Raw genomic sequence first — 27,664 nt, 5'->3', positions numbered from 1 at the left:
AATTCACGCGGATCAGACTGGCTTTATTAAGAAGCGCCTTGCCTCAGACAATGTCCGCCGTCTTCTCCACATTATAGAAGCCTCTAACACCGCAGATTCTTCAAATGCCATTCTGTCGCTTGATGCAGAGAAGGCATTTGATCGCCTTGAGTGGCATTTTCTGTGGCAGGTTCTGCATCATATGGGCTTTCGACATAACTTCATATCTATGATTCAAACACTATATAATGACCCAACTGCAATGGTATTGACAGGGAGCACCTGTTCTAGGCAATTTCCCATATCTAGAGGTTGTCGACAGGGTTGTCCCCTCTCACCTCTGTTGTTCGTTTTATCTCTTGAGCCTCTTGCCCTGGCAGTCCGGCAGTCAATCAGCCACAACCCTATTACTATACATAATACCAAACACTTTATATCTTTGTATGCAGATGATGTTCTTCTTTTCCTCCATAATGTTTCTCATAGTCTTCCTCACCTTTTAAACATTTTCAAGGACTTTGGCCAGATTTCAGGATACAAAATCAATTGGGAAAAATCTGCGTTACTACCTCTGAACTCTTCCACTGGGCAGGTTCTTACCACTGTAGCCACATTAAACATACCAGTTGTACAGACATTTAAATATCTAGGAGTCTTAATTTTTCCTACAGTCTCAGCCACAGTGACTAACAATTATAAGAAAGCACTTGCTGATGTGGAAATTAGCCTTCAAAAGTGGAGCTCCTCATCTTTGTCTTTTCATTCCCGCATTTCAGTGATTAAAATGAATATTCTCTCCCGAATAAATTTTGTTAGTTCTATGCTTCCTCTGGCACCTCCCAAAGGTTACTGGAAGAAAATTCACTCACTACTCTCTAAATTCATTTGGGCTGGTAAAAGACCCAGAGTTAAATTATCTGTCCTTCAGAGACCAAAGAAAAATGGTGGTTTAGGACTCGCAAACTTTCAACTATATCATTGGTCCTTTGTGTTGCGCCCTCTCTCCACCTGGTTTGACACAGCATCTTGCGTATCTTGGTGCCCCATTGAGGAAAATATTGTCCAGCCCCACCGTTTGCAAGATCTTATTTATTCCAATATTTCTATTAAACAATCTAAGCTGAAGTTTGGGGCTATCATCGCTGAGCTAATTTCCACCTGGAGTGCTGCTGAAAAATTTTGTAAAGTTTCTTCCAATTGGTATCTCCAGTCACCCATATTTTTTAACTCCTGTCTCCAGCTGGGAGGGAGCCCTATATATTTTTCTAGTTGGGCAAATAATGGTGTATTTACATTATCTGATATTTTTGGGGCTGAAGGTCTACGCTCATTCTTAGACATTCAGAAACTCTTTAATTTACCTGGTTCCTCCTTTTTCTTTTATCTTCAGTTGCGTACGGCAATGCGCACTTTTGGGTTGCCTTGGGATGGCTCACTAGGTTTACACCCTTTTCATAAGGCTCTGACTGGGAGTAAGGCTTTGGTCTCTACTGTTTATGCCATTTTGATGCAGGCACCAAACAACTCTCTCTTGACAGAGTTTGGAAGCAGGACCTCCCATCTGTCGACAATAATTTGGACTGGCACTTGATCTGGCAAAACCTGTCCTTTTCTTCCAGAAACCCCAACCACCGAATTATTCATTATAATTTCATCCACAGGTCATATCTCACTCCACGCAGCTTGTTCAAATTTAAAGCTTTGCCCTCTCCTAACTGTACTTTATGTTCGCATAAAAGCTTAGGCACCTTTTTCCATATGGTTTGGGAGTGCCCAGGAGTTGTGGTTTTCTGGAAGAATGTTTGTAGTGTGCTGTCCACAATATTGCCTAAGCAAATTCCTTACTCACCCACCATCTTATTACTCAATGACCTTTCTGGTTTGAACCTATCCGCTAAACTTAAGCGCCTTTTTCTGGCTGGTCTCACTGCTGCTAAAAGGATGATAGCATGTCGATGGAAACCCCCTCATGTGTTATCCATAAATAAATGGCTGTTAGATTTTATTGATATAGCCATTATGGAACGCTGGGCAGCTAATTTGCACTTAGCGAAACCCAAAAACGTTTCATGTTGGGATGACGCAATCTCCACTCTAAAATCCTTACTGTAGTCATCTTTTGCTCTTACTTTGGGTCCTGTGGGTGGGTGGGGGGGTGGGAGGGGAGATGTGGCATTCTTTATATTTACCTTCTCATACACTCAATACTGTAGATATGGTTGGTTGGTAGTATTGCCATTGTTTGGTATCTATTAAGTTATTCATTTTCTGTTGGATGGGCTACACTACCATTATATTTCCTTTGTTACTGTTGCTACTATAGTCTAATTCTTGCTTGCCACATCTGTTTGTTTGTTTGTTTTGTTTTAAATGGAAAAAACAATAAAAAATTGATCACAAAAAAAAGAACTTTACAGTTCCCAGCACCTTTCTGTTGTAGTGATAAGGGCACTGGGACACGATAGTCTGCACCTGTTTGCTGTGAGTTCACGAGTGGTGGGTAAGTGCACTCCCGGGACACTTCCTTTGGTAGTTTGCCTCCCCCTTGCTAGCTTCCACTCACTCCCCCTTCCCCTTTTTTTTTTTTTGATAGTTTTAATAATTCACTTTGGAAGTGTTTTTATTAATTGAAAAGAGTTATTGTTAAGAGAATAAATTGTAATAAATTTTTATACATCCTACCGTAATTTTGACCCGCCTTCATTGCTCATTACCAATTCCTTCTTTTCCCTCCACAGACACTTCCAGTTTAATAACTTTTTTTTGCTTAAATAATTATTAATAAATAAATCCTGATTTGCTTTTGAACCACGTCTGTCTGGTAGTGCTTGAACCTGTGTTTGCCTTTCTGCTTAGAACTGGGTAAAACTCCTTGGGTGAAAGTCCCTAGGTGGCATTGTCTGGCTTGCAATTTGTATCATTCTGTTACAGCCCCTTTATAATATAAAAGTACCCACTACCACGTTGCCACATATGCTTATGTTATTTATCTAAATAATGTTTCAGTCTCTGCTGCCTCTCTGTCAATTCTCCTCCACTCACGCAAAGCTTCACCCCAACAGCTCGTATGTTTAGTTTCACTCAGTCGGGTGGAGGCAGCTCTCTGTCTACTGAGCTTAGTAGTGCTATGTAGCCTTACACACTTGGTGATCATGATGTTGGGGCCAGTGAGGTCAAAACGCACAAACTGAGTGCGCACTGTTTGTGGCGCACAGTCCTACCACTGTGTGCCCTGTGTTTTACTGAACATCCAGCATGCAGCAGCTGATTAGAGTTAATACTGAAAAAGCATAGAAATAGTTACTGTTTTGTTTTTACCAAACGTGTCTGAATTCAGACTTTGTGCCAGCTGTGCAACAGCTTGTCGATAGATCGCAGCAGCAGAGTGACAGTGTGGCACGATGACAGAGGCACACAGACCGGTTTTTCCTTTCAGTGCCACAGCATCTCAACAGTAAAATGTTCAGAAAGTGACTTCCTCAGACTTCTACAGAATACATTGTTTTAGTCTGTTTTAGCCAGACTTCAAATGGAATACTTTTTATATATGAAGATCGCTCCGTCACTGATCCAGCTGCTCTCTGCTTCTCTCCTTTGCATCAGGGACAGGCTTTGTTTTTATTTCACTCATTATTTAAGTGGGAATGATGGTGGGCTGTTAGCAGCTGTAGAAGAAGTTATGCTGCTTTCTACACCCTCAATGCAACTAATATAGACTAGCACAGGTGATGAAGAGTTGAAGGAAATTTGTTTTACATTACATTTAAACACAGACACCACAGGATGACAGGCTTTGATCCAACTTGACAGTCATAGAGGAAATACACTTTGTGGCTCTACCAGATTGAACCTTTTAAATTAATTAATTATTTAATTAACTGCTGCAAATATGTTGTGTAAATCTTATATGACAGATGATATGTACAGGTGTTGTCATTCAGGTTGTGATGACAGGCTGCAGCCTATGATCACATTTTTTGTCCTGTACAGGTGTTTGTAGCATGCAAAAACCTGTAAAAGTAACATCACAGTACAGTGTGTGTGTGTGTGTGGAGTGGGGTGGGGGGGGCTCCAAGACTTCGTGCCAAGGGGCCTCTCCATTTTTAATCTGTGCCTGTTCAAAACTGGTCATCATGGTTAACCAACATGGTTAACCAATTTAATGATATATGTGGCTCTGCTTTAGAGGTCACTACCCCTCTCAAATCCAATTGTGCTTTTCATTACCCTAACCTGACTCCAAGCTTCCTTAACTTGCCTCTTTCACCCGCCTTCTTTCCTTGCATCTTAGCTTCTCCCACAGGATATGTGAGCCGAGGAGCTGAGGAGATGTGAGGAGAGAGGAGGTGAAGCTGTGAAATGAGAAATCCTTGGCCCCACATCATCAGTCGGAGGTGACGTCAGTAACATATGATGTGCTGTCCAGCTGATCAGCTGTCAGACTGACAGGGAGAGACCCCTATTTAAGAACAATTTCAAAACCTTACAAGACAGGGAAAAGTCTTGTAGGTCAAATAAAGTCTCACATACAGCTACACAGGAAGACTTTATTCACTTATGTAAATTGTTTATCAGCCGATTATTTGTCGCCTAGTAAGCCTATTATTACTGACGTGGATCTAATCACCATTTAATATTCCTTTATAATCTAAATCATATAGGCCCAGCATCAGAGTTATAATTATTTAGGCCATTTATTTACTTGCATTATTATCTGCACAGTTATAGGCCTATACCACACAGCCTCTCCATGTAAGAATGTGTGTTAGTGATGCAGCAGGTGCTTGTTTCAGTAATCTCATTTCCCCAAACATAATCCAAGGTTTCTTTTCAATACTATTAAATGGATCACCCCCCACCATTTCCTCACCCTTGGTGCATAATTGTGAAACTGCTTTGTCCTTTTTTGTAGAGAAAATAAGTTATCTAAGAGCATCAATTGCTTCAGTGGTTTTCCTCTTACTTGTCCAACCGGTAGTTCCTAATGTGCACAGGAGACAAAGGTTCCACCTGCACACCCTTAAACTGTGGTGGGGGTCAACTGGTCCAAGGGTCAATCCTTGGACCAGTTTTATTTTGTTCCCCTTAGGGCACTTAATTTGTCAATTTGGCTGTGTTTTATCATTGCTACACAGATGACACACAGCTCTACTTGTCTGGGAAGCCCAATGATCGTTCACATTTATCTGTTCTATATGAATGTTTGGCCAGCATCACTAACTGGATGTCTCAAAATTCTCTTCAATTAAATCACAATAAAACCTAAATTCTGGTTTTTGTCCCAGACCCGGTCTCTAACAGTATCATCCAACACCTTAGTCCACTGGCCACTAACATAAAAACTTCAGCAAAAAGTCTAGGAGTCACTTTTGATAGCAAACTAAAATTCGACAAGTATGTCAAGACAGGTATTTAGTCTTGTTATTATCATCTAAGAAACATTGCAAAAATGTTATTATTATCATTCCAGCAACTAGAAACAGTGACCTATGCTTTTGTGTCCTTCTGGTTAAATTACTGTAACTTTCTATATTCCTGCCTAAACCAAAATGCTGTCACAAGATTACAGTTAGTCCAAAACTCTGCTGCCAGACTTCTCACCAAGTCCTCCTACCACTCCTACATCAACCCGGTTCTGATATCAATTCATTGACTGCCCATCAAATGTCGAATCTGATTCAAGATCCTCCTCCTTATGTACAAAGTTTAAATAATCTTGCACCAAAATATATCAGCAAACTATTGTTGCTGCATATCCCTGTTAGACCCCTCACGTCCTCTGAACAGGGACTGCTAGTTGTGCCTCATTCTAGGCTTAAAACACGAGGGGACTGTGCGTTTTCAGTCCTGGGTCCCAGGCTGTGGAACAGTCTTCCCTCAGGGGTCAGGTCAGCGACCTCTGTTGAGGCCTTTACGTCACAACTGTGTGTAAAGTGTTTTTATGGGTAACTCGTGTATTCTATTGTTGCTGCTTACTGCCTCTCCATCTGTCATGCTCATTATATTATTGTTTCTATTTGTACAGCACTTTGTAATCTAGGGTTTGAAAGGTGCTATATAAATAAGTTTTACTTACTCACTTACTTTATGGTTACTAAAAAAATTAGGCGTTTTTGGATACTTATGCTTAACATCAAAGGGCTTATAAAGTATTTGGTAAAAATCTTACATCCATCATGAAAGCTTTGGAGTTTTTAAACTTGTCCTGTCCTTTTCTTGACTTTTTGAATGTTGCTTTATCTATTAACTAATTCATACTTTGTGTGACTGGTGATGAGCAAGATTAGGCCTTTAAGAGCTTTTTGGACAAAATGGAGCAGATACAACATCATGACAACATTGGGGCTACAAGAAGCAGATCTGGGAGGCAAGAGCTGTATCCAGAAAGCGGCCTCATCCTGCCCTCTACCCGCCTAGCTACAATCCACACAGAAGCAAAGAAGGACTGCCTTTGCTTCTTCCATTTTCTTTTCGATTAATTCTTTAATGCAGAGAAGCACCAAAATGCAGTTGCATTGGGAAACATGGAAAGGTGCCAGATGGGAAGACAGTCCAGTCTAAAGTCAATGGGCTTCTAAGTAAGTACATCACCCATTTGACAGTTCCTTTTTTAGTGTCTATTACCCCATAAATCATCTTTTGTTTTATCATGGATTATTTACCCATACACACAGATGAAGGAATGCTCAAAACTAGGATGGAACTAATTTTCACATGAGCAGGGACGGACAACAGACCGCAGAAATTTTAAGCAAGACACTGCTCTGGTAGGGTGATATGGCCTTAAAATTGTAAAAAAAAAAATTGTATATATACATATTCTTAGTAGTGATGCACGATAATGATTTTTTTCAATCGATATCAATAACCGCTAATTTCCAGCTTCTCGTGGCTGATAAGATACCAATAACTGATAATTTCTTTTTGTTTGTTTTTATTATCCGAGGGTATAAAAAGGCTGAGGTGTAGTGAGTACAGATGAATTTAACATTATACCTCTGACCTAACCAAAAACACTTTCATGAATGCAGTTAGACAGTAGACTGTTGTGCTCAAAAAAGAAATAGCTTTTGTAGAACATAAAGCCTATCCTAAAGCCCACACTGCTGACTGTGACGACATATACTGATCTAACAGGCACAGCAGTTTGATGTCACGTGCAGCATATGCAGTGTGCAGTACTGGCGGAGCAACACCATGGGCAACACGGATGATTTTTAAAGAAATTTCTGCTTATTATTATCGGTTCTATTTATTGGCTTAAAATGTAATTATTGGAATTATTGGTATGACATCATAAATCCACATTATCAGGACTAATAATAATCAGTCCCGATAATTATTGTGCATCCCTAATTTTCAAATCTTATCAAAAGCACTTCATTAATGTTAAGACTTGGAGACAGAATTGACCATTACAACATTTTTGACTTAATACCCTCATGCAACAATATTATAGAAAATGACTATTGGTACTTCACAAAATATGAACACAATGAAATTTTTATTCATTTGTAATGTTGATATAATAACTATATCTTGATAATGATGCAATACAGCATACGGTTCTGCAGGGCATTCCACATAAAGGTGAGGGTGACCTCCCAGCTCAGTGGTTATTGTGGCAAACTATCACGTCACTGGCTGGCATCCCTGGTTCCACAGATCCTTGACTCTGATTCCTGAGTTCTGTGCTCTAAATTCCCTTTAATTTTTTCAGGTCAGTTACCAACGTTTCTAGTCGCGAAAAAGCTGCCTTGGAGTCAGTGATTGACTCTTAATTTTCTTTCCCTAATTCCTTCAACTCTCGGAGTATCTTGACAGCATTCATCATGTACTCATTTCCTCTAATCTTAGCCTCGTGCAGAGAAGATGACCTCCCCCTTTTCCTGTGTTCATTGTAGCTCTAGATGTGCTCATGTTTTCCTCTGGCACTTTGCTTGTTCTTGTAATTTAAATTTTGCAAAACATTATATACAGCAAAAAACAACTGAATTCTGAGGAAGCCAACACCCAAGGCATGTGTCTCAAGGCATGGCGTCACAGGAAGTCAGGTCAACTCAATTTCATTGATGAAGCCCATTATCATTCTATCAGTACGAACAGATGTGCAACAGATGAAATCAAGAACAATGAAGTTATAGTAGTAAATGACAAAATGATACATTGGAAAGAGAGGGAGAGAGAAAGAGAGGGACAAAGAGAGAGAGATGCATGGCAGCAGTTGCAGTGATGCGCTTAGGACCCAGGTGCTTCCGTCGAGTGATTTCCCACTCCGAATACGTACTGCACGTATAAACACAAACATGCTTATACCCGTCAGTGCTGCTGTAAACAAGATTTAAGCAAAATAAGACATTTTTTCACTGACCTATTATTAGACTAGTATCCACATAATCATCTATCCACATAACAATGTTTTTTTTTTCTTTTTTTCTAATAATGTTGCTTAGGAGATTTGGTCCAAGCATAGAACCTTGTGGAACTCCGTGACAGACTTCCGTATACACAGAAGACTGATCATTAAGATGAACGACCATGATCGACCTAATAAATAGGATTTAAGCCAGATTAGTGGCATTCTTTTAAAGCCGATTAAATGTTCCAGTCTCCAGAACAGGATTTGATGGTCAGTTGTGTGAAATGCGGCACTAAGAGTCATGATACGACAACACTGAGTCATGTTGTGATTTTCAACTTCAGGATTCATTGTAGTTTAAAAAAAATTATGACCCTCACCCAAACAGGTCTGTGTATGGAATTAAAGAATATAGTAAATACTGTACATTCAAAATTGAAAGAACTGGTACCACACAGTAAGTGCTGTAGTTGTGGTGCTTTATTTGAAGCAGTGTCCATGTGAGTGTTATTTTACAGGATCACACATCCACCAGAGTACAACACCTTTCTGACTGGCCTGTCCTCAACTCTACTCCTCCACTCCTCCTCTCTAACTCACAACTCAGCTCAAGAAAATAGCCTCTGACACCAAACCAAAACCAATAGACCAACAAGTTGTGTAAAATTGTGAGTTAACCCTGGTGAAATGGGAAGTGCAAACTGTTTGAAAAGAGCTCTGGTTAGAAAGAATCGGGCTCAATAAAAAAAGGATTGTTAAATAAAGGTAGAGACATGTCATACCTGGAGGACTATGATTGTAAAAGGCAGAGAGACAATGACAGGCAGCTTTAGTGTATGAGGCAAGGAGGGTCCTCAGGTCCCTCCCTCCTAGTGTCAGTGCAATTAACCCCCAAACTAATAATCTCTTATACACAAAATAGAGTTGTAAAGGCAGTTTCTTACAATTCACATAGCTGTTGTTGTTATTCCCCATACTTGACAATTGATACAGTATGTACACTGGTTTATAGTATTGGTATGTAGCTCTATTTACATTTCTGTCTATTCACAAACATATTGAACATCTATAGCATGTGTACACCTGCTGCCATCAGCAGTTATAGAGAATCAGTGTTTTCGACATATACACTGTCAAACTTACACCGCCTTGCATATGTTTTTGTCATGTGCATGTATGTGCTTTGCTAAACATCAGGTCATGTGACTAACAGGTCTCTGAGTATTCCCTTTAATGTAGTTTGTCAAAAATACTACAGCTTATCAAAACCCAATAAAAGTAATCTAAGATTTAAGAAAAGTTGGTAATCCTTTAGACGCCTTCGAAGAGTCATCTGATCAGGACTCAAGCAGTAAGCAGTCTTCAGTCTCACTGGCAGGCAGCATGAGCTGCTGCTCGTAGTATAGACTCTTGGCATAGTTGATTTCTTGAGAGATTTTAATGGCGAGGCTCTCGTTTTTCACATGAACCTGTGGAGAGGATTGTTACAAGATTATTAACTAACACTGGGATCACAGACTGACAGACCAACTGACCACCCGTTCGAGAGAGACAGACAGACAGAGAGACCAACAGAGGAGTTGGGAATAAAAATCTGCATCATTAATGTGTACAATGTGCTCCATGACCCCCAGCTGACATTCACACTGTGTCACTGTGACAATCGCAAAATTACAGATTCTTGCTGTGATGTGGCTCAGAGACCTGAGACATGCTTAATCGCAACCAATCAGAGCTCCCGCTTTTGTCACCAGGGGATCCGGAGCAACTTCACTGTTCCACCTGACAGCAACAACAACATGTTTCCATTTGTAAGCAGGGTTTTCTCATTCAAAAGGAGGTTTTGAGTGTTCCCACTGATGGTGGGCTCTGTCCAGTCTGTAGGAAGATGAGCAGGTGAGCATTGTGTGCACCACAGGTGCTGACCTGGGGAATGAAATCAGTTACACCTTTGCTCTATTGAACAGAACTCTACTGTACAGCCTGTCTTCTCAATATTCACAGCTGAAGAGTGCTTTGCCCTGTGTCACTAAACTCGTTGCCACTGTGAGAGAAGACAACAAATTTGGACACACTAGAGTTTTTTGCCAGGACGTTAAGTTATTTCAGGTGATGTGTTACTTGTTAAATGGTAAATGGACTGTGCTTGTATAGTACTATACTAATTTTTTTGACAACTCGAAGTGCTTTCACACTACATTCACATTCACCATTTCACATACACATTCACACACTGGTGGTGAAGGCTATGAGGTGCCATCTGCTACTCAGTAACCATTCATACACAATCACACTCCATGCAGCAGTGGGAGCAACTGGAGTTCAGTATCTTGCCCAAGGATACTTAGACATGTTGAGGAGCTGGGGATCGAACTGCCGACCTTCTTATTAAAAGATGAGAATAGAAAGCAAAAGTGAGGAGACAGAAAGGAGGACAGCTCAGTCCTTTCATGCAGCTGCGGTGCCAAAGAAGTCTTGATGGTTTGTTTAAGAGCAGTTATTCTGTATGTTTACTGACAACAACCTGTATCCATCCACACTGGTCCCTTTCCTCCAAGGGCATGTATTCTCTCTCTTTGTTATTGTCACCTCAAAGTGAATTTTATTTATAAAGCCCAGCACCAGCACAGCTATAACCACGATCAGGCGCAGCCAAGACTGCAGCCAGCATCCGGGAAAACTAGGAAACAAGGGAGCACGAATGCTCTGGAGAGGCAGCTGAGTTAGTGTAATGCTGTAAATACACATGAGCATTTGCAGATGGAGGGAGCAAGAGAAGGAAAAGGAGCTCAGTGTATCATCAAAAGTCCCCTAGCAAATCAAACTAATGTCTAATGTCTAATATCAGTAACTATGGGCTGGTCCAGGCAACCTGAGCCAGCCCTAATTTTAAGCTTTATCAAAGAGGAAAGTCTACCCTTAAAAGTGGAGACGGTGTCTGTCTCCCTGACTGAAAGTGAAAGAAGGCTCCATAGAAGAGGAGCGTGGTAACTGAATGCTCTAGCTCCCATGCTATATTAGGAGACTTAGAGCGCAGTGATCTTGAGAATTAATAAAGAACTGTGAGCTGTGACAGATAGGACGGAGCCTGACCATTCAGAGTTTTGTAGGTAATGAGGAGGATTTTAAATTCAATTCTGGATTTTACAGAGTGCCAGTGTAAAGAAGCTAAAAGAGGAGAAATATGGTCCCTTTTCTTGGTTCCCATTAGTACATGTGCAGCAGCGTTCTGCACCAGTTTGAGAGACTTTAGAGATTTGCTGAGGGATGCCGGATAATAGGCAGTTACAGTAATCCAGCCCAGAAGTAACAAATACTTGCACTAATTTTTCGGCGTCTGATTGCGACAGAATATGTCTAATTTTTGCAATGTTACGTAAGTGAAAGAAAGCAGTCCTTGAAGTTTGGTTCCCTGGTTCAATCCTGGGCTGGAACAGGGTTCGGTCTGTGGGTAGGGGGCCCTTCTGTGAAGGGCATTTGCATGTGGGTGCTTGGGTTCTCTCCGGGGTCTCTGGCCTCCTCCCACATTCCAAAGACATGTAGGTCTGGTTGATTTAGGTGAAGCGCGAAAGGTTGTCTATATGTGTCTGTGAAAGTCTGGTGACCTGTCCAGGGTGTACCCCGCCTTCTGCCCGATGACAACCCTTGCGAGGACAAGCAGTTACCGAATGAATGAATGAAAACACCATATCCGATCTTAAAAGAGTACAATTTTTTGACATGGTACAATGCACATGACTTTTGCACACAGACCAAAGGGACAAAATTATCAATTTTCCACAAAATTAAATGCTGTTATGTTTGATACAAAAAAAAACACCTCGTAAACTCATGACAGCTATATTTTAGATTTAAGAAAAAAATGCTGAAATATTCTCATCAGCACAAAGAGGCATCCCATCTCATTTGTCCATAATTAATCTATTATTGATCCACAGGGAAGACTGATCATCATTAACACATCAATTTACCAGACAACATTCACATTTGCTAATTTTTACATCCCTAACTATGATGACCCATCCTTGTTGTCTAATTTCCTTTCTTTATTAATGCAACTCAAAAAATATCATGATGGCCGGAGACTTCAATACTATTATCAACCCCACAACTGATCATTCTGGTACACCTGGCAACTCAAGAAACTGGCACTCAATTGAAATAATAAAACTGTAAATGAAGGACTTTGGACTTGGCTATAGCTGGAGAATGACAAACCCATCATCCAATGAATATTCATATTTTTCCTCCACTCCACCAATCTTTCTACAGAATCGATTTCCTTTCTGTACGCAATTCACTCACTCAACACATCCAAGGAAACATATTTCATGCAATCATGATCAGTGACCATGTGCCAGATTCCTAACTCAAGTACTCATAAAGTCTCCCACAAGGTGGCACATCAATACCTCACTCTTACAGGATCCAGATTTCACCTCATTAATCACGAGAGAGTAGGTATCCTAAAGACTCTCCAGAAATTACACCATCACTTTTATGGGAAACAGGAAAAAGTATTAGAAGAGGAATAATCAAACACATTAATCATATAAGAAAAAAACCAACAGGAACAGGAAACTACCTTAGAGACAATAATCAATTTTCACAAGAAAACACATTTCCTTATCCAAAAGCTCAAATATGAAAACTATCACTAAAGTAAAAAATCAGGTAAATATCTGGCTAATCCTGCGGTGGTTTGTGTGTTTTGGAGTACTTGTGTGTTTTTTTTTTCTGTTTTCTGTGTTTCAGGGGTTGGGCGTGGCTTTGAAGTGCTGGAGCTCAGGGCATACTCTCCTCATCTGCTCCTGATCAGTAATCACCTCCCTCATGGCATTTAAGCTCCTGCTTCACTTGACGTCGGTGCCAGATTGTTTCCACTACTGTCGTGGTATATTGGCCGTCTCTGTCATGAGATATTTCCAGAGTTTTTGTGAGACCTCTTCTGCCTCGAGCTTCTCAAACTCATTGTGTCTTTTTGAGTTTTTGCTTCCAGTGCCTCCCATTGCGCTCCAGCGCCTTGCCGCCCAGTCCCTCGCCTTAGTGCTCTGCCATCCACCTTCACCACTCTCCCGGATCCTCACCACCCTCTCGGATCCTTACCATTCCTCCGCTTCACCAGCCTCACCATCACCTCCTGCCTCACCAGCCCCCACCACCTCGGAAATCACCGTCTCCCTTCCCCCGACACCCATTCCTCCCTTCCCAACCTCAAATCCATAAAAATTCAGTTCATTGTTCACCTAACTCGCTCTGTGTTTGCTCTTGGGTCCACCTTATGCTCATGGTTCCTCAGAACCATAACAAATCCATTACAAATCAAAAAAGAAAAAGCAGTTACAAGCCTGTGCTAAATTCCCTGTTTTGTTTTCCTGTCAATAGTTTCATCGTATGTCTTATTGTATGTCTTTCTTGACTGTTTATATGTTGTTTTGCACTTCTTTTCACTTGTTCTGTTATCACTGTACTTAAGAATAAAAAAAAGCACTGTCAAACTGTCAAAAAAGCACTGCCAAAAATTTGTATTTTTTTATAAAGAAACTGACCACCAAATTCTGATCAGTTCATCACTGAATCTCAATGGACACTTGTGCAAAATTTAAAGAAGTCCTTTAAAGCGCTGATTGAGAACACCTGAGATATGGGGTTCATGAGACCGGGATGGATGGATGGACAGCTGTTGCTGGCACATAGGCAATGAAACCAAAACTATCTGTATGGATAGACACCAATATTTTTGTAATATTAGGTGATTCGAAACCATTGTTCTATCAGGAGATTGTTACTGAAAAATGAGTCAGATAAGTGTCTCACCATGGGTTTCTGGTGCGAGGGGCCAGGAATGGCCACACCACTGCTGGTGCTCTCAGCCTTCTTGGTAAGCTGCACATATACCTTCCCATGATCCTTAGAGACCAGACAGTGGTAGAGGTCGTCATACTTGACTTCAAGGAAGATGGCCTCACGGTCCACATAGTCCCCTGGCCTCAGGAAGTAGACCACTTTGGAGGAGATAAGGACGCAGTAGCTGTTGATGGGCTCCACAGCAATAAAGCTAGAGTGAGAAACAGACAGTAAACTGTCAGTCTGATGGAACAGTATTATACACACAGAGTGTGTATAAATGTAGTAAAATGAGTGAGACTCACAACTCAGAGTGGATGTTGTCAGTGAGGCGGAAGAGCTGCTCCTGGCCGTCAGCCTGTGTGGCCGAGTGTCGAGGCAGCAGACCCTGAGGTCCCTTACAGCAACGAGGCTTCCTGACCCGCTGCACACCGAGCCTGATCAACACAGCAACAACACTACTACAGCAGGAATCAAAAGTGGCCTATGGCAATATGTGTTTAATTTGTCAATATAGAACTAAAAACATTATCTTTCTCTAACCTTAAACCCATAATGTCTGATTAGAACTGTTTTTTGGCTACTTTGGATCAGCACAAACAATTTGTGATCAAAACATTGATTAGGGGCAGGTAATGAAACCTGGTGCCAATACAGCACCGGTTCCTATGCAAGGGATACCTATGGGATCGGATCGCAGATTTTGGTGCCAGATTTATGTGAGTGGCAAGAGTAATAGCATGTGTGAACAAGGTGGAGAGAGAGAGAGTGTGTCGGTGCCAGTGAGAGTGAGGCCGCAGCAGAGAGTACGAAGTTAAACATATCAGTGCAGTGTGTGAACAGCTGAGGATGTTTTTCAGTGAAGAAAGTCCTCAAACCCCATGCAAAGTTGGCGTGTATAGCTTGCCACAAACTGGTTAAAGTGACAGGAGTTAACCCTAAAGTTAGCAAGCGAAGTTAGCCTCCAATTTGAACATGACCAGGCTCACTTCAGATGGGATGTTAATGGGCTCTCTCCCTCTCTCCCCTCTCCTCCCCTCTCTCTTTCTCTTTCTTTTTTGTCATGATTGTATTTGATTTGTTATTTATGACATCTATTGTACGTCTGTCCATCCTGGAAGAGGGATCCCTCATTATCGGCTATTGCTCTTCCTGAGGTTTCTTCCCCTTTAAATGAAAAAGTCTTGTATGCATTTAAGCGGAGAATGATTTTCCTGATTTTGAGATTTGCACCCACATTCAAATATAATATAATATAATATAATATAATATAATATAATGCAAATAAAATCTAGTCATTAATTACATTTTCAAGTCAGCTCACAGCAGACACCTCCTTATTGTATCATCAACTTTGGCAATCTATTTTATGTATCAGGAAATTCAGCTCTCAGTGTTTTCTCTGTAGAGACCTGAAAGTGTCTTTGATTCCATGTAATACAAAAGGTACAGTCATTTTTCAGCAGTTCTGACAATAAAGTAAGACACTCAACCCACCTGTGGTTACTGAGGCTAGCCATGTCACGGACCGTCTGTGCTGTCTCTGAGGCAAAGTCCAGAGCTCCAGCCACTGGTTTGGTTACAGTGCCAACCAGACCTTTACCCAGGCCTGAGAAGAAGCCGCTGACTCCACCCTCTGTCTTCACACCCTCCACTGTGGACGTAATGATGCTCGTCATGCCTCCAATGATACCTAGGACACAGGAAATGTACTTAAGAGGACATGCAAATTTACACATATTGTAACTTTAAGAAGCACAGACAGACTGGGACCACTGACAGGCATGCATAATGCTTTTGAGAGTACACAGCAAGAGCTGCAGCAACTTTAAATGTGGACACACTGTACGAACTGGATATGCTGATATGAAGCATCTGATTAATCCCTGCATGCTGAAACAAGTCAGGTACACTTACATACACTGAATGAATTTGCTATATACTGTATGCACTGTGCTTTAATGGGGAGGCTGTGGCTCAGAGGTAGAGCGGGTCGTCCTTTAATCGGAAGGTTCCAATATAGGTTTGAGCCAAATTTGAAGGAATTCCCTCAAGACATTTCTCAGATATTACCCTTAGAAGAATGGGACGGTCAGAAAGCTATCGCTAGCTTTCCTATTGATTTTTTATTGAACATACCACAAGACTTCAATACACTTTTTCCCACGATTCCTGGGGTCAATCCTCCCGATTAATGGATTTCCCATTAAAACATTCAAATTCAAAACAACTTAATTCCACACGGGCAAATTAGTAAAGAGCAGCTTGTATAGAGACTTGCAGCAGGAGGTAATAAACTCATTACTATTATAGCCAACTGATCAACATTTTGACTATTTGGACATTAATCAACTGGCTGCAAAACAGTAAAATTACATTTTTTTTCGTGACACTGTTCTTGCATTTCCAAACCTCTTTTACTAATTAGAACAACACCTGACATTATGTGAAGTGACCCTGATCATCAACAGACAGCAAGGTTAAAGGCACAGAAACCCCATAACACATAATATAAAAGCTTCCTTCTGTTTACCATCCAGATATACTTGGACACTAGAGTTGTTGTTTTTATGATGTAGTTTTACAGCACTATTTGCATTGTTTATATTATATATATATATTTTTCTATTTCTTGGCCTCCATGACCCCTGCTGCTGAAGCATGACTTTTCTATGATATAGGAGCACTTCCTAACATCTGGAAAAGTTATGTGGGTTTTGGACTGAATGCACCCATCATCGACGTATTCCAAGCAGCCAGTCGAAGCAGATGGGGGAAAATAAACCGAAAGAGCATGACGGAGAGGGAGCAGAGCTGGCGTCACGGTGAGGCTGACTCGATTTGGAACGAAAGCTGTTCCTCTACCAAGCCTTCTTCTGGCTAATGTCCATTATGCAGGAGAATAAAGTGGATGAGATATGATTGAGGCTCACTCAGCAAATCACAGACTGCTCAGTAACAGTTAACCCCAAACCACCTGCATCAACCTATTGCACTGGATGGGCGGACCTTGTTCTGAGCCAATAGAACCCAAGATTCTGATGCAAAATCAAAAAATGCACTGCAGGAATTGAATGATGCAACCAGCAACAACATGCCCAAGCAACTGGATGAAATTTTCATAGTAGCTAGTGATTTGAATCAACTCATCCTTCAACTCCAAAGATGTGGCAGGATCAAGGAAAATGTAATTTCTATAGTTACAAAAAAAATTTCCTAACTAACAAATCTACCTTCTACCTTATTCATACTTACATAAATAATACTTTCATATATTCATAACTGTAACACTGCTTATATTGATGACTGCCCAAAAACAATTGGTAGATAATGTCATTTATTCTGTGTTCAGGTGAGAAAAGTTCCTTTTACACCTGCTAAATGATTATTGTGCTTGCTGGCTCTACTGTAACTGTGGTAACCAAACACAGAAATTGAGCCAGGTCCTACCATGAGCCAGTCCATGGATCCCCGCTACCAGATGCTCTCCACTGGTGGCTCCGTGGTATCTAATGTACTCTCGCTCGCTCTGGTGCCGGTTGTCCATGGTCTTCCCCAGCCCATCTGATAAAGTCCCCGCAAACTGACACACAGAGATCAGGAAAATGTTCACACCGTATGGCTTCTTTCACTATTACAGTTTTCACATGCTTTTCACTTATACGTTTCTTAACAGGTACAGTATATGCTCTTGGGGGACACATTAACATGACAGCCTGAATAATAAAATACAGCAATACAACAGCCAAGCAATACATTCAGATGAAATAATTTTTTTGATGCACCAGTGACGATAGAAAATATGTTGCAAAAAATATAGCAAAATAGTTAGAGAAAGAGATAGTCACTTTTACACAGCTAAGCAGAGGTGTACCTTGGCAGCAGAGTTGGACACACCATGAGTCACATTGCGTATGAGACCACCCACGTTGCCGTACTTGATGAGCTCAGACACACCCTCAGTGACGTCGTTGAGGAGGCCCATAGGGTTTCCCAGAAAATCCACAGAGCCTAGGATCTGAGCTGCCTGGCTGATCAGCTCCTACAGACAAGAAACATTGCACAGTAATGATCTGACACAGACCTCACAGTGGCTCAGTATCTTGCCAAAGGAAACTTCAACATGTTGATGTGATGAGCTGGGGCTTGAACCTTTGACCTTCTGATTACAGAACGAACCGATCAACCTCGGAGCCCAATTTTATGATGAGATGCAGAGAATCAGTTCCAGGCAGTAATGTTTGACTGATTGACTATCAACTTGGAGTAAGTACAGATCCAAACCATCAAGGCTGAGAGTCAGCTTCTTCCCAGAGCCTGTGAGACCTGTGAACTCCTGACCTCACTGCCCCTTTCCTCTGCTGTGCTGCTACTGCTATGATGCAGCACTGTTTTTACATGTTGCTCTGATTTTAACATGCTGCTCTGTTTTAATTACATAACTCTCTCTCTTTTTTATAGGCCTTTAAAAAAAACCTTTTATATATAAATCTCTGGTATGAAGTTATTTCTAGTTTTTTATATATGTATTTATGTATGGAAATATGTATGTATGTATGTATGTATTTATTTATTTTTTGTACAATGTCACTTTATTGTATACTGCTGGACCTCAGCTGCTAGGTTAGTTCTTTTTATGTGTCAACATGTACAGAATGACAATAAATTATCCTTGAGATCTCTTTGACTGATATAAAAGCCATCGTTGGCCAGATCTGTACACAGATATGAGTGAGCAATACAAGTGTGCATCTGGAAAAAAGAAAAGAAAAAACCCCACACACATCTACATGCATACATATGAAAAATATATAAATTATATGTATACATGTACACTGAAATAAACAACTGCTTTATTAAAATGTATAAAATATAGATATTAGGACAGTAATCAAGAATGATCACAAGATAGAGGAGAAAAAATAAGAGATAATGACATTAAGCCCCCCCAAAAGAACTGTCAAATTTTGAGGAGGATCAGAGCTTTGATTCTCTGCCTGAACCCGACTGGGCCTGACCCACTCCGACTGGGCCTGACCCACTCCACCAGGCTGCAAATCGGGTCAGGTTCTCAATGATTCAGTGCTTCTTTTTTTTTTTTTTTTTTTTTTTTACCTTTTTTTTTTTTTTTAAATAAAACTGTTGTAAACTGTCTTGTGCTTAAATGGCACTCTGGCAGGAAATGTAACTAACTGAATTAAGAGGGAAAAGGAGACAAAGAGGGTAGAGAGAGGGAAAGGTGACAGAACAAATGAGTGAATGGAAAAGCGGGGGAGAGAGAGCACACATGAGAAAGAACGAGAAAAAGGGGGAGAGAGAGGGGCTGCAAGGTGACTTGGTTGGCAGTATTTGCTTCTGTCTCCTCAGCAGTGGGGGTGGTGTGCATTACATGCAGCAGTGAGCAAGAGTCATCATCTGCATCACCTGCTATCACCCTGCATACTAGACAGACCTGAACCTGTCGTGCATGAGACGATGGACTAACAGAAGGAAGAGAAGAAGAATTGGTACGAGGAAACATACTAGCCCTTAGCATGTACATGTTTTCAGATTTAAAAAAATCACAATATATATTTATTTCATAATATATAATTAATATTTAGTTCATATTTTCAAATTCAAGTTTTCAATGAGATTCTGGCCCAAAGCTGCTGCCATGGGTCAAGTTAGAGCTGGGCTTGGACATAAACTATGTGGGTTCATGCAGGGTCAGGGCTGATTTTTTTGGCCCCATTAGAGCTCTAAGTAGGACCCTTTCAGTATACATCAGATATGTTCAAGCACCATGAAGGATGTCTTTAAACCATAAAGAATGGGTTATGAGCATAGGTAACTTCTATTTTTAGCACTACAAGACATCAGGCCAACACAGTCGCAACAAGGGGGGATGCCAAACAGTGTCCCAACTGCAGTAAATGTGAATTATATCTATAAAACTTCAGAATTTCTGATAATTTTTCAGACGAGACTCAATTCAGAAGCAAAATCAGAAAGCAGCACTTCCAAACTGCTTACCTCTCTGAAGTGCTTGAGGATGTCGTTGATGATGATCTCTTGGGTTTCATAGGGGTGCACTCTGGTGAATGGGTACATGTTGATGACAGCATCTTCAAAGCGAACTAGAGGAAAGCCCAAGGTTCCTTTCAGAGCCTACAGTGATATAAAAAAGTGAATGGTAAGTGAACTGCACTTGCATGGCGCTTTTCTTCCGACCACTCAAAGCGCCTTCACACTGCATGTCACATTCATCCACTCACACACCCATTCACACACTGGTGGCCGCAGCTACAGTACAAGGTGCTCCTGAGTAATACATCACACTCTCACACATCAATGGCACAGTTTTGGGAGCAATTTTGGATTCAGTATCTTTCCCAAGGATACTTCGACATGTTGACTAGGGGAGCCAGGGATCAAACCGCTGATCGTAGTGGATGAACTGCTTTATTTGTGAGCCACAGCCGCAATATAAAACACGTGATAATTTTCTATTACTGTAAATTCTTCTCACATTGAAATTATCTGTTATCATAAGTACTTCATGTATGTATTCCTATGTATAACAGACTATCTGCAATTGCTTCTTCATGATAATCTTTAACAAGTTTATTAATATTAACTGTATGAATATTTTTGCACTCACTAATGATTTTAACAGAAGGAGAGTGGTTTTAGGGCGAGTTGCCTACTGAAACTCCATACATTTTTTTGACAAACAATGATGAACATTGTTATTGGTGTTTGTGTAAAGATGTAAAATATGGGAGCTGCCACCACCAATGAATTAATCTTAATCTGACTTAATTAAGATATAGAGAATGACCAATTTATTAAAATACTAAACCCTGAACTACTGATTTCACATTTAAAGGGGAACCAGGCCCATTTTCAAAATTCACACGTTATTCCTATGGTCCGAGACAGTCAGTAAACATGAAAAATTCTCTCCCAGATCCCAAAACTAACTTTGCAAAGTCATGTAGCAATAAGTAACTGCTGTAACTGCTCCACAGATAATGAAATGGGAAAGATGTTCCAGACTTGTGGTTCTGAACCTTTTTCCTTAAGGGACCCCCTGTGTATCACTGAGTAAACTGCCATCCCCTGACAAAGTGACACATTTTATGGATATTTTATATTATATTTAATGCAGGACAATGACAGTGCAGAACAGCTGATAAACTGAACAATAAACCCAAATAGTGAACGTAATAACTGCAGGAAGTTTGTGTGAAATAACTGGCTTTTGAATGTGTGTATAGAGTATATATATATATATATATATACTATATATATTTATTAGAAATAGCAATAATGGTCAGGTACCAGTCCCATTTGATGTCTTATTCTCAGTGTTTAATATGCTTTATGACAAATTTCAGATATATATACTAATGATTTCTTGATGCCCCAGCAACATTGTTTCAAATTGCTCCAAAGAGCTAAAAATACCTTTATCCTCCCAAGCTTTGTCAGTAAATGGTTTCACTCCCGAAACAAAACAACTGTTAATCCATAATGGAGATGATTTGCAAACGTTTTTAAACATTTTTAGCAATTTTTCTGCTGCTCTAAACACTTTTAGCACATGTTTGAATTGGACAATAATATAATCCACAGTTTGGCAGAAACACCTGTAAGAAGAGTCCTTTAACAAATGCCCAGTGATATAGTTTAAAATTTGGACATGCCTAAACCAATCTGCCTTTTTGAATAGAAGGGTTGATCACTTTATATTTGGTCCCTTGCTATTGCAAACATAGCGCCGTATTAATGAGTCCAGTTTTTGCAAGTATCCTGCTGGCGGTGCACGTGGTAGCATCTAGCTGAAAAAAATTAAATGGGGTATTCATTTCAATGAAGCATGCTGGGATAGATGCACGCAGGTGTCTTCATCTATTAATATGGCCTTCTATTTTTTTTCTTAAATGAAAGAGTAATTGGTTTTAGCAATAGACAGTAGGGAAGGACTAACTTTATTCTAACAAACAGGTTAACCTTGTATCCTGAAAGATATCCACATTGCTTCAGTGTTTCTAGGATATAGTGGAGAGTTTGCTGAACATCTGCCATATAAACTTATGTGTCATCTGCACAGGGTGATATTGAGCATGATGTTGCACCTATTGTGATGGGGAAATCTGAGGACACTTTCTAATAAATTGTGCAAGCCATTCAATAAATAAATCAAAGATTTAGGACAGAGGGTTCCCTTGCTGTGTGCCCCATTTTATATCAAATAAATCTGAGAAGCCCCCTCCCATGCATACCTGGGCTGAAGGATTAGCATAGAGTGTTTGAGTCATATTGATAAATTTATCTCAGAACTCCTTTAGAACCCTCCACAACTGAGAGCTGGCATCTAGGAGGCTAAGAGGAGACATCAGCAGAGGCTGGAGAGAGACCTCAACAGCAACAGCACTAAAAAATATGTGGCAGGCAATTCAAAATGTCACAGACTACAAAAGCAGGAGCGCCCCCATCAAATGTGAGGCCACGCTGCCGGACAAGCTGAACACATTTTCTCGCTTTGACATCCTCAATAGGGACTCAGCTGAAAAGTCTACTCTGCCCCCAGAGGACCGGCCACTCTCACTGACCACAGCAGATGTGAGAAAACTCCTATTGAGAGTGAATACAAAAAAGTCCGCCGACCCCGACAACATTTCTGGACGTGTACCAAAAACTTGTGCTGATCAGCTAGTTAATGTTATAACTGACATTTTTAAAAGCTCACTCTCACAAGAGAGTGTTCCCTCCTGCCTCAAGACAGCCATCATCATTCCTGTACTGAAAAAGTCTGCTGTGTCTAGTCTTAATGACTAACGCCCCGTGGCTCTTACTCCCATCCTGATGAAGTGCTTTGATAAATTGGTTCTCCAGCACATCAAAGACACCATCCCTGCCAGCCTGGACCCTCACCAGTATGCTTTCAGAACCAACAGATCCACAGAGGATGCCATATCTACTGCTCTTCATTCAGTCTTCACTCACCTGAAGAATAAGAACACCCACTAAGGATGCTGATTGTTTTTGTGACCAATTATTTTATTTATTTTCAACCCAACTTGCAGGTATAAATCAAGCAATAAGTGCTGTCAATATGACTTATAAATATCAATAATAGCAAATTAAATACATATTTTATATTCCCTTAACAAAGAGAATAAAGAAATAAATATTATATAGCCCTACTACTACTATGACAGAGACAACAATAGATACAAAGAAGTTAAATAAATAAATAAATAAAATACACCTGCATCTTTTCAAAGTTGCCCAACCCTAACCCACCCCTTCCCCATGGGTCTTTCTCCATTACACATATACAAGGTTTCTTGCATGTGCACGATAAAATAAATACATTTCTAGGTTTAATGAAGAAGTATAAATAAAAATTCATATCATATTTCTAGCTAAGTTGAGTGTCTTCTCCCTTGCCTCAAGCATAACATGTCCTGCACCATTCATCCTAGCAACAGAAAGCTCCATAGCTAAAATCTCAATTTTTTCTGATAGATGTTTCTGATAGATGATTTGTAATTTGTTCCCAAAAATTTTGAACCAATGGACACTCCGACATGATATGCAAGAAAGTCCCTAACTGATTTAAATCACACAGGGTACAATTTGGAAATGTAGATATATACATTATATATTGTTGCTTTAGAGTCAAATACGTTTGATACATAAAATTGAGATTTGTTAATTTATGATTTAAACTTTGAGAAGAACAGGATAAATTTCTCCAAAGTCTGGTCCAATCTATTGATGATTCAAAGCAGATTTTATTCCAAATCATTAATATACCAATCGGAGGTTGTGTGTGTTCTAACAAAGTACTATAGATAAATGAAACCTGTACTTTAAGTAATTCTGATAATTTTTTAAATTAGGCTTAGTATTGGATGAATAATAAGTTGGCTGTCACTTAAGATATTTGCAGTCCATATAGCAGAACGGAACTGCAGCTATACAATAAATTAAACATAGTACAATAAGTAAGGAAATTTGTGTTTGTTTGGTAGATTATTTCTTTGTTGTGACAATGCTTCTTGGCAATAAGTCTTATACTGTTGGAAAGCCTGTATATTTCCCTTTTAAATGGTGCCACATTTGTAAGGAACATGCAATTGTGGGATGAGTAGCAGAGCTGAGTATGTGGGTTGCGCCCATGAAAAATTTGCCAAATCTTCTCTGCCAATGCCAAACAGCTTCTTCTGCTATGGACTCTTGTTTGTTGGATTGGATGATTGAAGTCTGAAGAAACAAGATATTTTGGCAATTTAACAATTTATTCATTTAACAAACAGGAGCCTCAGTAGAATGTAGAAGAACCATACACAGCCACAACAGCCTGGCACCTCCTCCTCATGCTAGTCACAAGCCTGGTCACACACTGCTGTGGGTTGGAATCCCATTCTTCAACCAACATTTGTTGCAAGTCAGCTAACATGGTTCTGTCTGGCATGAACAGCACGCCCAAGCTGATCCCACAAGTGTCCAATGGGGTTGAGGTCAGGACTGCTGGCAGGCCATTCCATCCTCTCCACTCCCAAATTCGGGAGGTAGTCTCTAATAAATCCTGCTCTGTGGGGGCAAGCGTTGTCGTCTTGGAGGATTGAGTTCAGTCCCAGAGGTATGGGATTGCCACTGGTTGCAGAATCTCATCTCGATATCTCTCTGCATTGAGATTGCCTCCAATAATGACAAACCTCGTTTTTCCAGTGAGGTTGATGCTGTTCCCCACCATCACACTGCCTCCATCCAAAGATGTTACTCTATCGGTGCAGCAATCAGCATAGCGTTCTCCGCATCTACTCCACACTTTGACCCTACGATCCAACTACTGTAAGCGTAATCTGGACTTAGTGCTGAACATAACGTTCCTTCACATGTTCAGGTTCCAGTGCACATGTTTCCGACACCAGCACAAATGGGCCTGACGGTGAAGGGCAGTCTTGGCAGGTCTCCTGGCAGCCCTATGAGACTGGAGATTGGCTTTGTGCAGTCTGTTCCGGATTGTCTGGGCAGAGCCAGCCATACCGTCCTGCAGACCTTGACTGCAAATCTGTAGAAGACTGCCTATGGTTCCTAAGTGCTGACAGGGTGAGGAAACGGTCTTCTTGGGTGTCGTGTTCTTGGGACGCCCACTTCGCGGCCTGTCTCTGACATCCCCCGTTATATGGAACCTGGCCTTCATTTTGGAGATGATAGTAGGGCTCACTCAAAATAATGCCACAGCTTGGTTTTGCAGAACACTACCTTGAAGTTGGCCTATCGCACGGGCCTTATCCAGATCAGTCAAACGTGTCATGCCAATTCTTGGAACAGACACCAACTGACCACTGTAGAAGGGCTCATGCTCACAGGCACTGACAATCAGGTGCCAATCAAGAACCTGACTGTCATCACCTGGGGTACCAGAAGCTCAAAACAAGAGTCAGTAGCAACAGCAAGAAAAGCTGTTTGGCATTGTCAGAGAAGATTTGGCAAGTTTTTCATGGGCGCAACCCACATACTGAGCTCTGCTGCTCATCCCACAAATACATGCTCCTTACAACTGTGGCACCATTTAAAAAGTGAAATAAACAGGCTTTCCAATGGTATAAGATTTATTGCCAAGAAGCACTATTACAACAATCAACCAAACACAAATTTCCTTACTTTTTGTGCTTAGTTTATGTGTTTCCTTTAAGTCCTGGAAATTACTTAAACCTGAGTCATTTATAATGTCTCCTAAGTTGTGTATACCTGCATTGTAGCATTGTGGTGAGGTAAAATATTATCATCCAGACTTAAATAGGTTATTATAAAATACTGGTGCATTGACATGGCATTGTGACTTCGAGTTAAATATTTTTTCAATTTTTCAAAAATTTTGAATTGAGTAGGCTATTATTTGGCTGTACTTCAGTCTGCATTGTCTGAACGAAAGGCCTGTAAATAAAATGTCATTGAAGTAAATTGGTTCAACCAAAATCCTCTCAATATTAAGCAATAGAGTTCAGGTATTTCCAGTAAACCAGTTTATCAACTGACGAAGTGGAAGTGCCTGGAAATATGACTAAAAATCAGGTACTGATAATCCACCAAATTCCTTCCTTCTTGTAAGGTAACCAAGGTGACACCACCATCATTGGTCATATTGCCGGGAGGAAATCAATAATCTTGCAGAGTGGCGCACAGAGACCAACCTACTACTCAGTGTCAGTAAAACCACTGAGCTGATTGATGATTTTAGAAAGAAGGAGGCAAAGACACACACCCCTGTCTACATCAGCGGAGCTGAGGTGGAGCAGGTAAACAGCTATAGTTTCCTTGGAATTACTATCACTGAGAAGCTATCTTGGTCATCAAACATCACCACCCAGGTTAAAAAAGCACAGAAAAGGCTCTACTTCTTACAGAAACATAGGAAGGCTAAATTCCAGAGCAAGACTGAGGAACAATAGAAAGCATACTGACTGGAAACATCATGAACTAGCATGGTTTGTGCACGGCCCAGGACAGGAAGGCTCTACAGTGGGTGATTAAAACTGCTCAGAACAACACTGGTTCCCATATACAGAGCATCAGTGACCTCTGTGAAGTCAGGTGTCTGCACAGAGTCAGAGCCCAAAGGATACTGAAAGACAGCAGATACCCCAACCACAGTCTGTTCACTCTGCTGCCATCTGGAAAAAGATACATAAGTGTCCGCTGCCGACCCTCCAGACGCCAAAAAGATGTAGCAGGATTTAGGGTCAACTTCAATTTAATTTCTTCCTCAACCAAGTTTAAGAAAAATGACAAAATAAACCTACCCTCTACCTTCAAAGGTATAGCCATTTGAGGCAATCATGGACTTTTCAGATCAAGAAAAAGCAGGTCACAGGTCAGTGGGATTTTATGTGTTATACTCAGAATATGTAAGAGCTTGCAGATATTATCAGAGGCTAGACACCCTTTAATAATGATCTGGGCTAATTATTATACCAACCACTATCTCAAGTTTAGTGGCTAAGACTTTGGAAAGTATTTTGCGGTCAGCATTTGTTAGTGAGATTGGATGGTGGTTGACACATTCCATTTACTGTATTTTTTTTTTTTTTTTAACTTTTTTTTTTAATTATTATTTGAAATATAAAAACAAAGAACATGAGGTTATCATGGGTGTTACATTTAAATCTCAATACATTTTTACATACATCACGTCGTACTATTCTAAACAAAGTGCATACATAATCCATTTTTCCCAGCGGACAGTACATTTCTCCATATGTCTCTCCATATAGTAGATCTCTTTCACGATCCCACGCCACTGGGCCAATGTTGGAGGGTCAACTTGCAACCATTTCCGGGTTATAGCTTTCCTACTACTTGCCAAAAGTATCTTTAATAAGTATTTATCCTTATGTAGGAGTGTTTCAGGTATTTTACCTAGATATAAGGTAACAAAAGAGTAGTCTAACTCCACTCCCATTATTTTGTTTATCT

General features: G+C 40.5%; 1 protein-coding gene across 6 annotated transcripts in view; it reads right to left on the bottom strand.

Moving 5' to 3' along the window:
* Nucleotides 1–8,800: 8,800 nt before the first annotated feature.
* vps13d (vacuolar protein sorting 13 homolog D) overlaps nt 8,801–27,664 on the bottom strand; it is a 130,559-nt gene continuing 111,695 nt past the window's right edge. For all 6 annotated transcript variants that reach the window (XM_088082700.1, XM_088082699.1, XM_088082702.1 and 3 more), the window contains 7 exons: nt 20,201–20,335; nt 18,060–18,227; nt 17,636–17,768; nt 15,683–15,878; nt 14,491–14,622; nt 14,156–14,396; nt 8,801–9,807 (listed from right to left, as the gene is read on the bottom strand). In XM_088082700.1, coding sequence (XP_087938826.1) covers nt 9,676–9,807; nt 14,156–14,396; nt 14,491–14,622; nt 15,683–15,878; nt 17,636–17,768; nt 18,060–18,227; nt 20,201–20,335 — 1,137 coding nt within the window. In that variant the 3' untranslated portion in view covers nt 8,801–9,675. The remainder of the gene's footprint in view (nt 9,808–14,155; nt 14,397–14,490; nt 14,623–15,682; nt 15,879–17,635; nt 17,769–18,059; nt 18,228–20,200; nt 20,336–27,664) is intronic.

Source organism: Plectropomus leopardus, chromosome 9, assembly GCF_026936395.1.
Source record: "Plectropomus leopardus strain MGB_pleo_1.0 chromosome 9, ASM2693639v1, whole genome shotgun sequence".
NCBI lineage: Eukaryota > Metazoa > Chordata > Actinopteri > Perciformes > Serranidae > Plectropomus > Plectropomus leopardus.
This window is presented reverse-complemented; position numbering and strand designations above follow the sequence as displayed.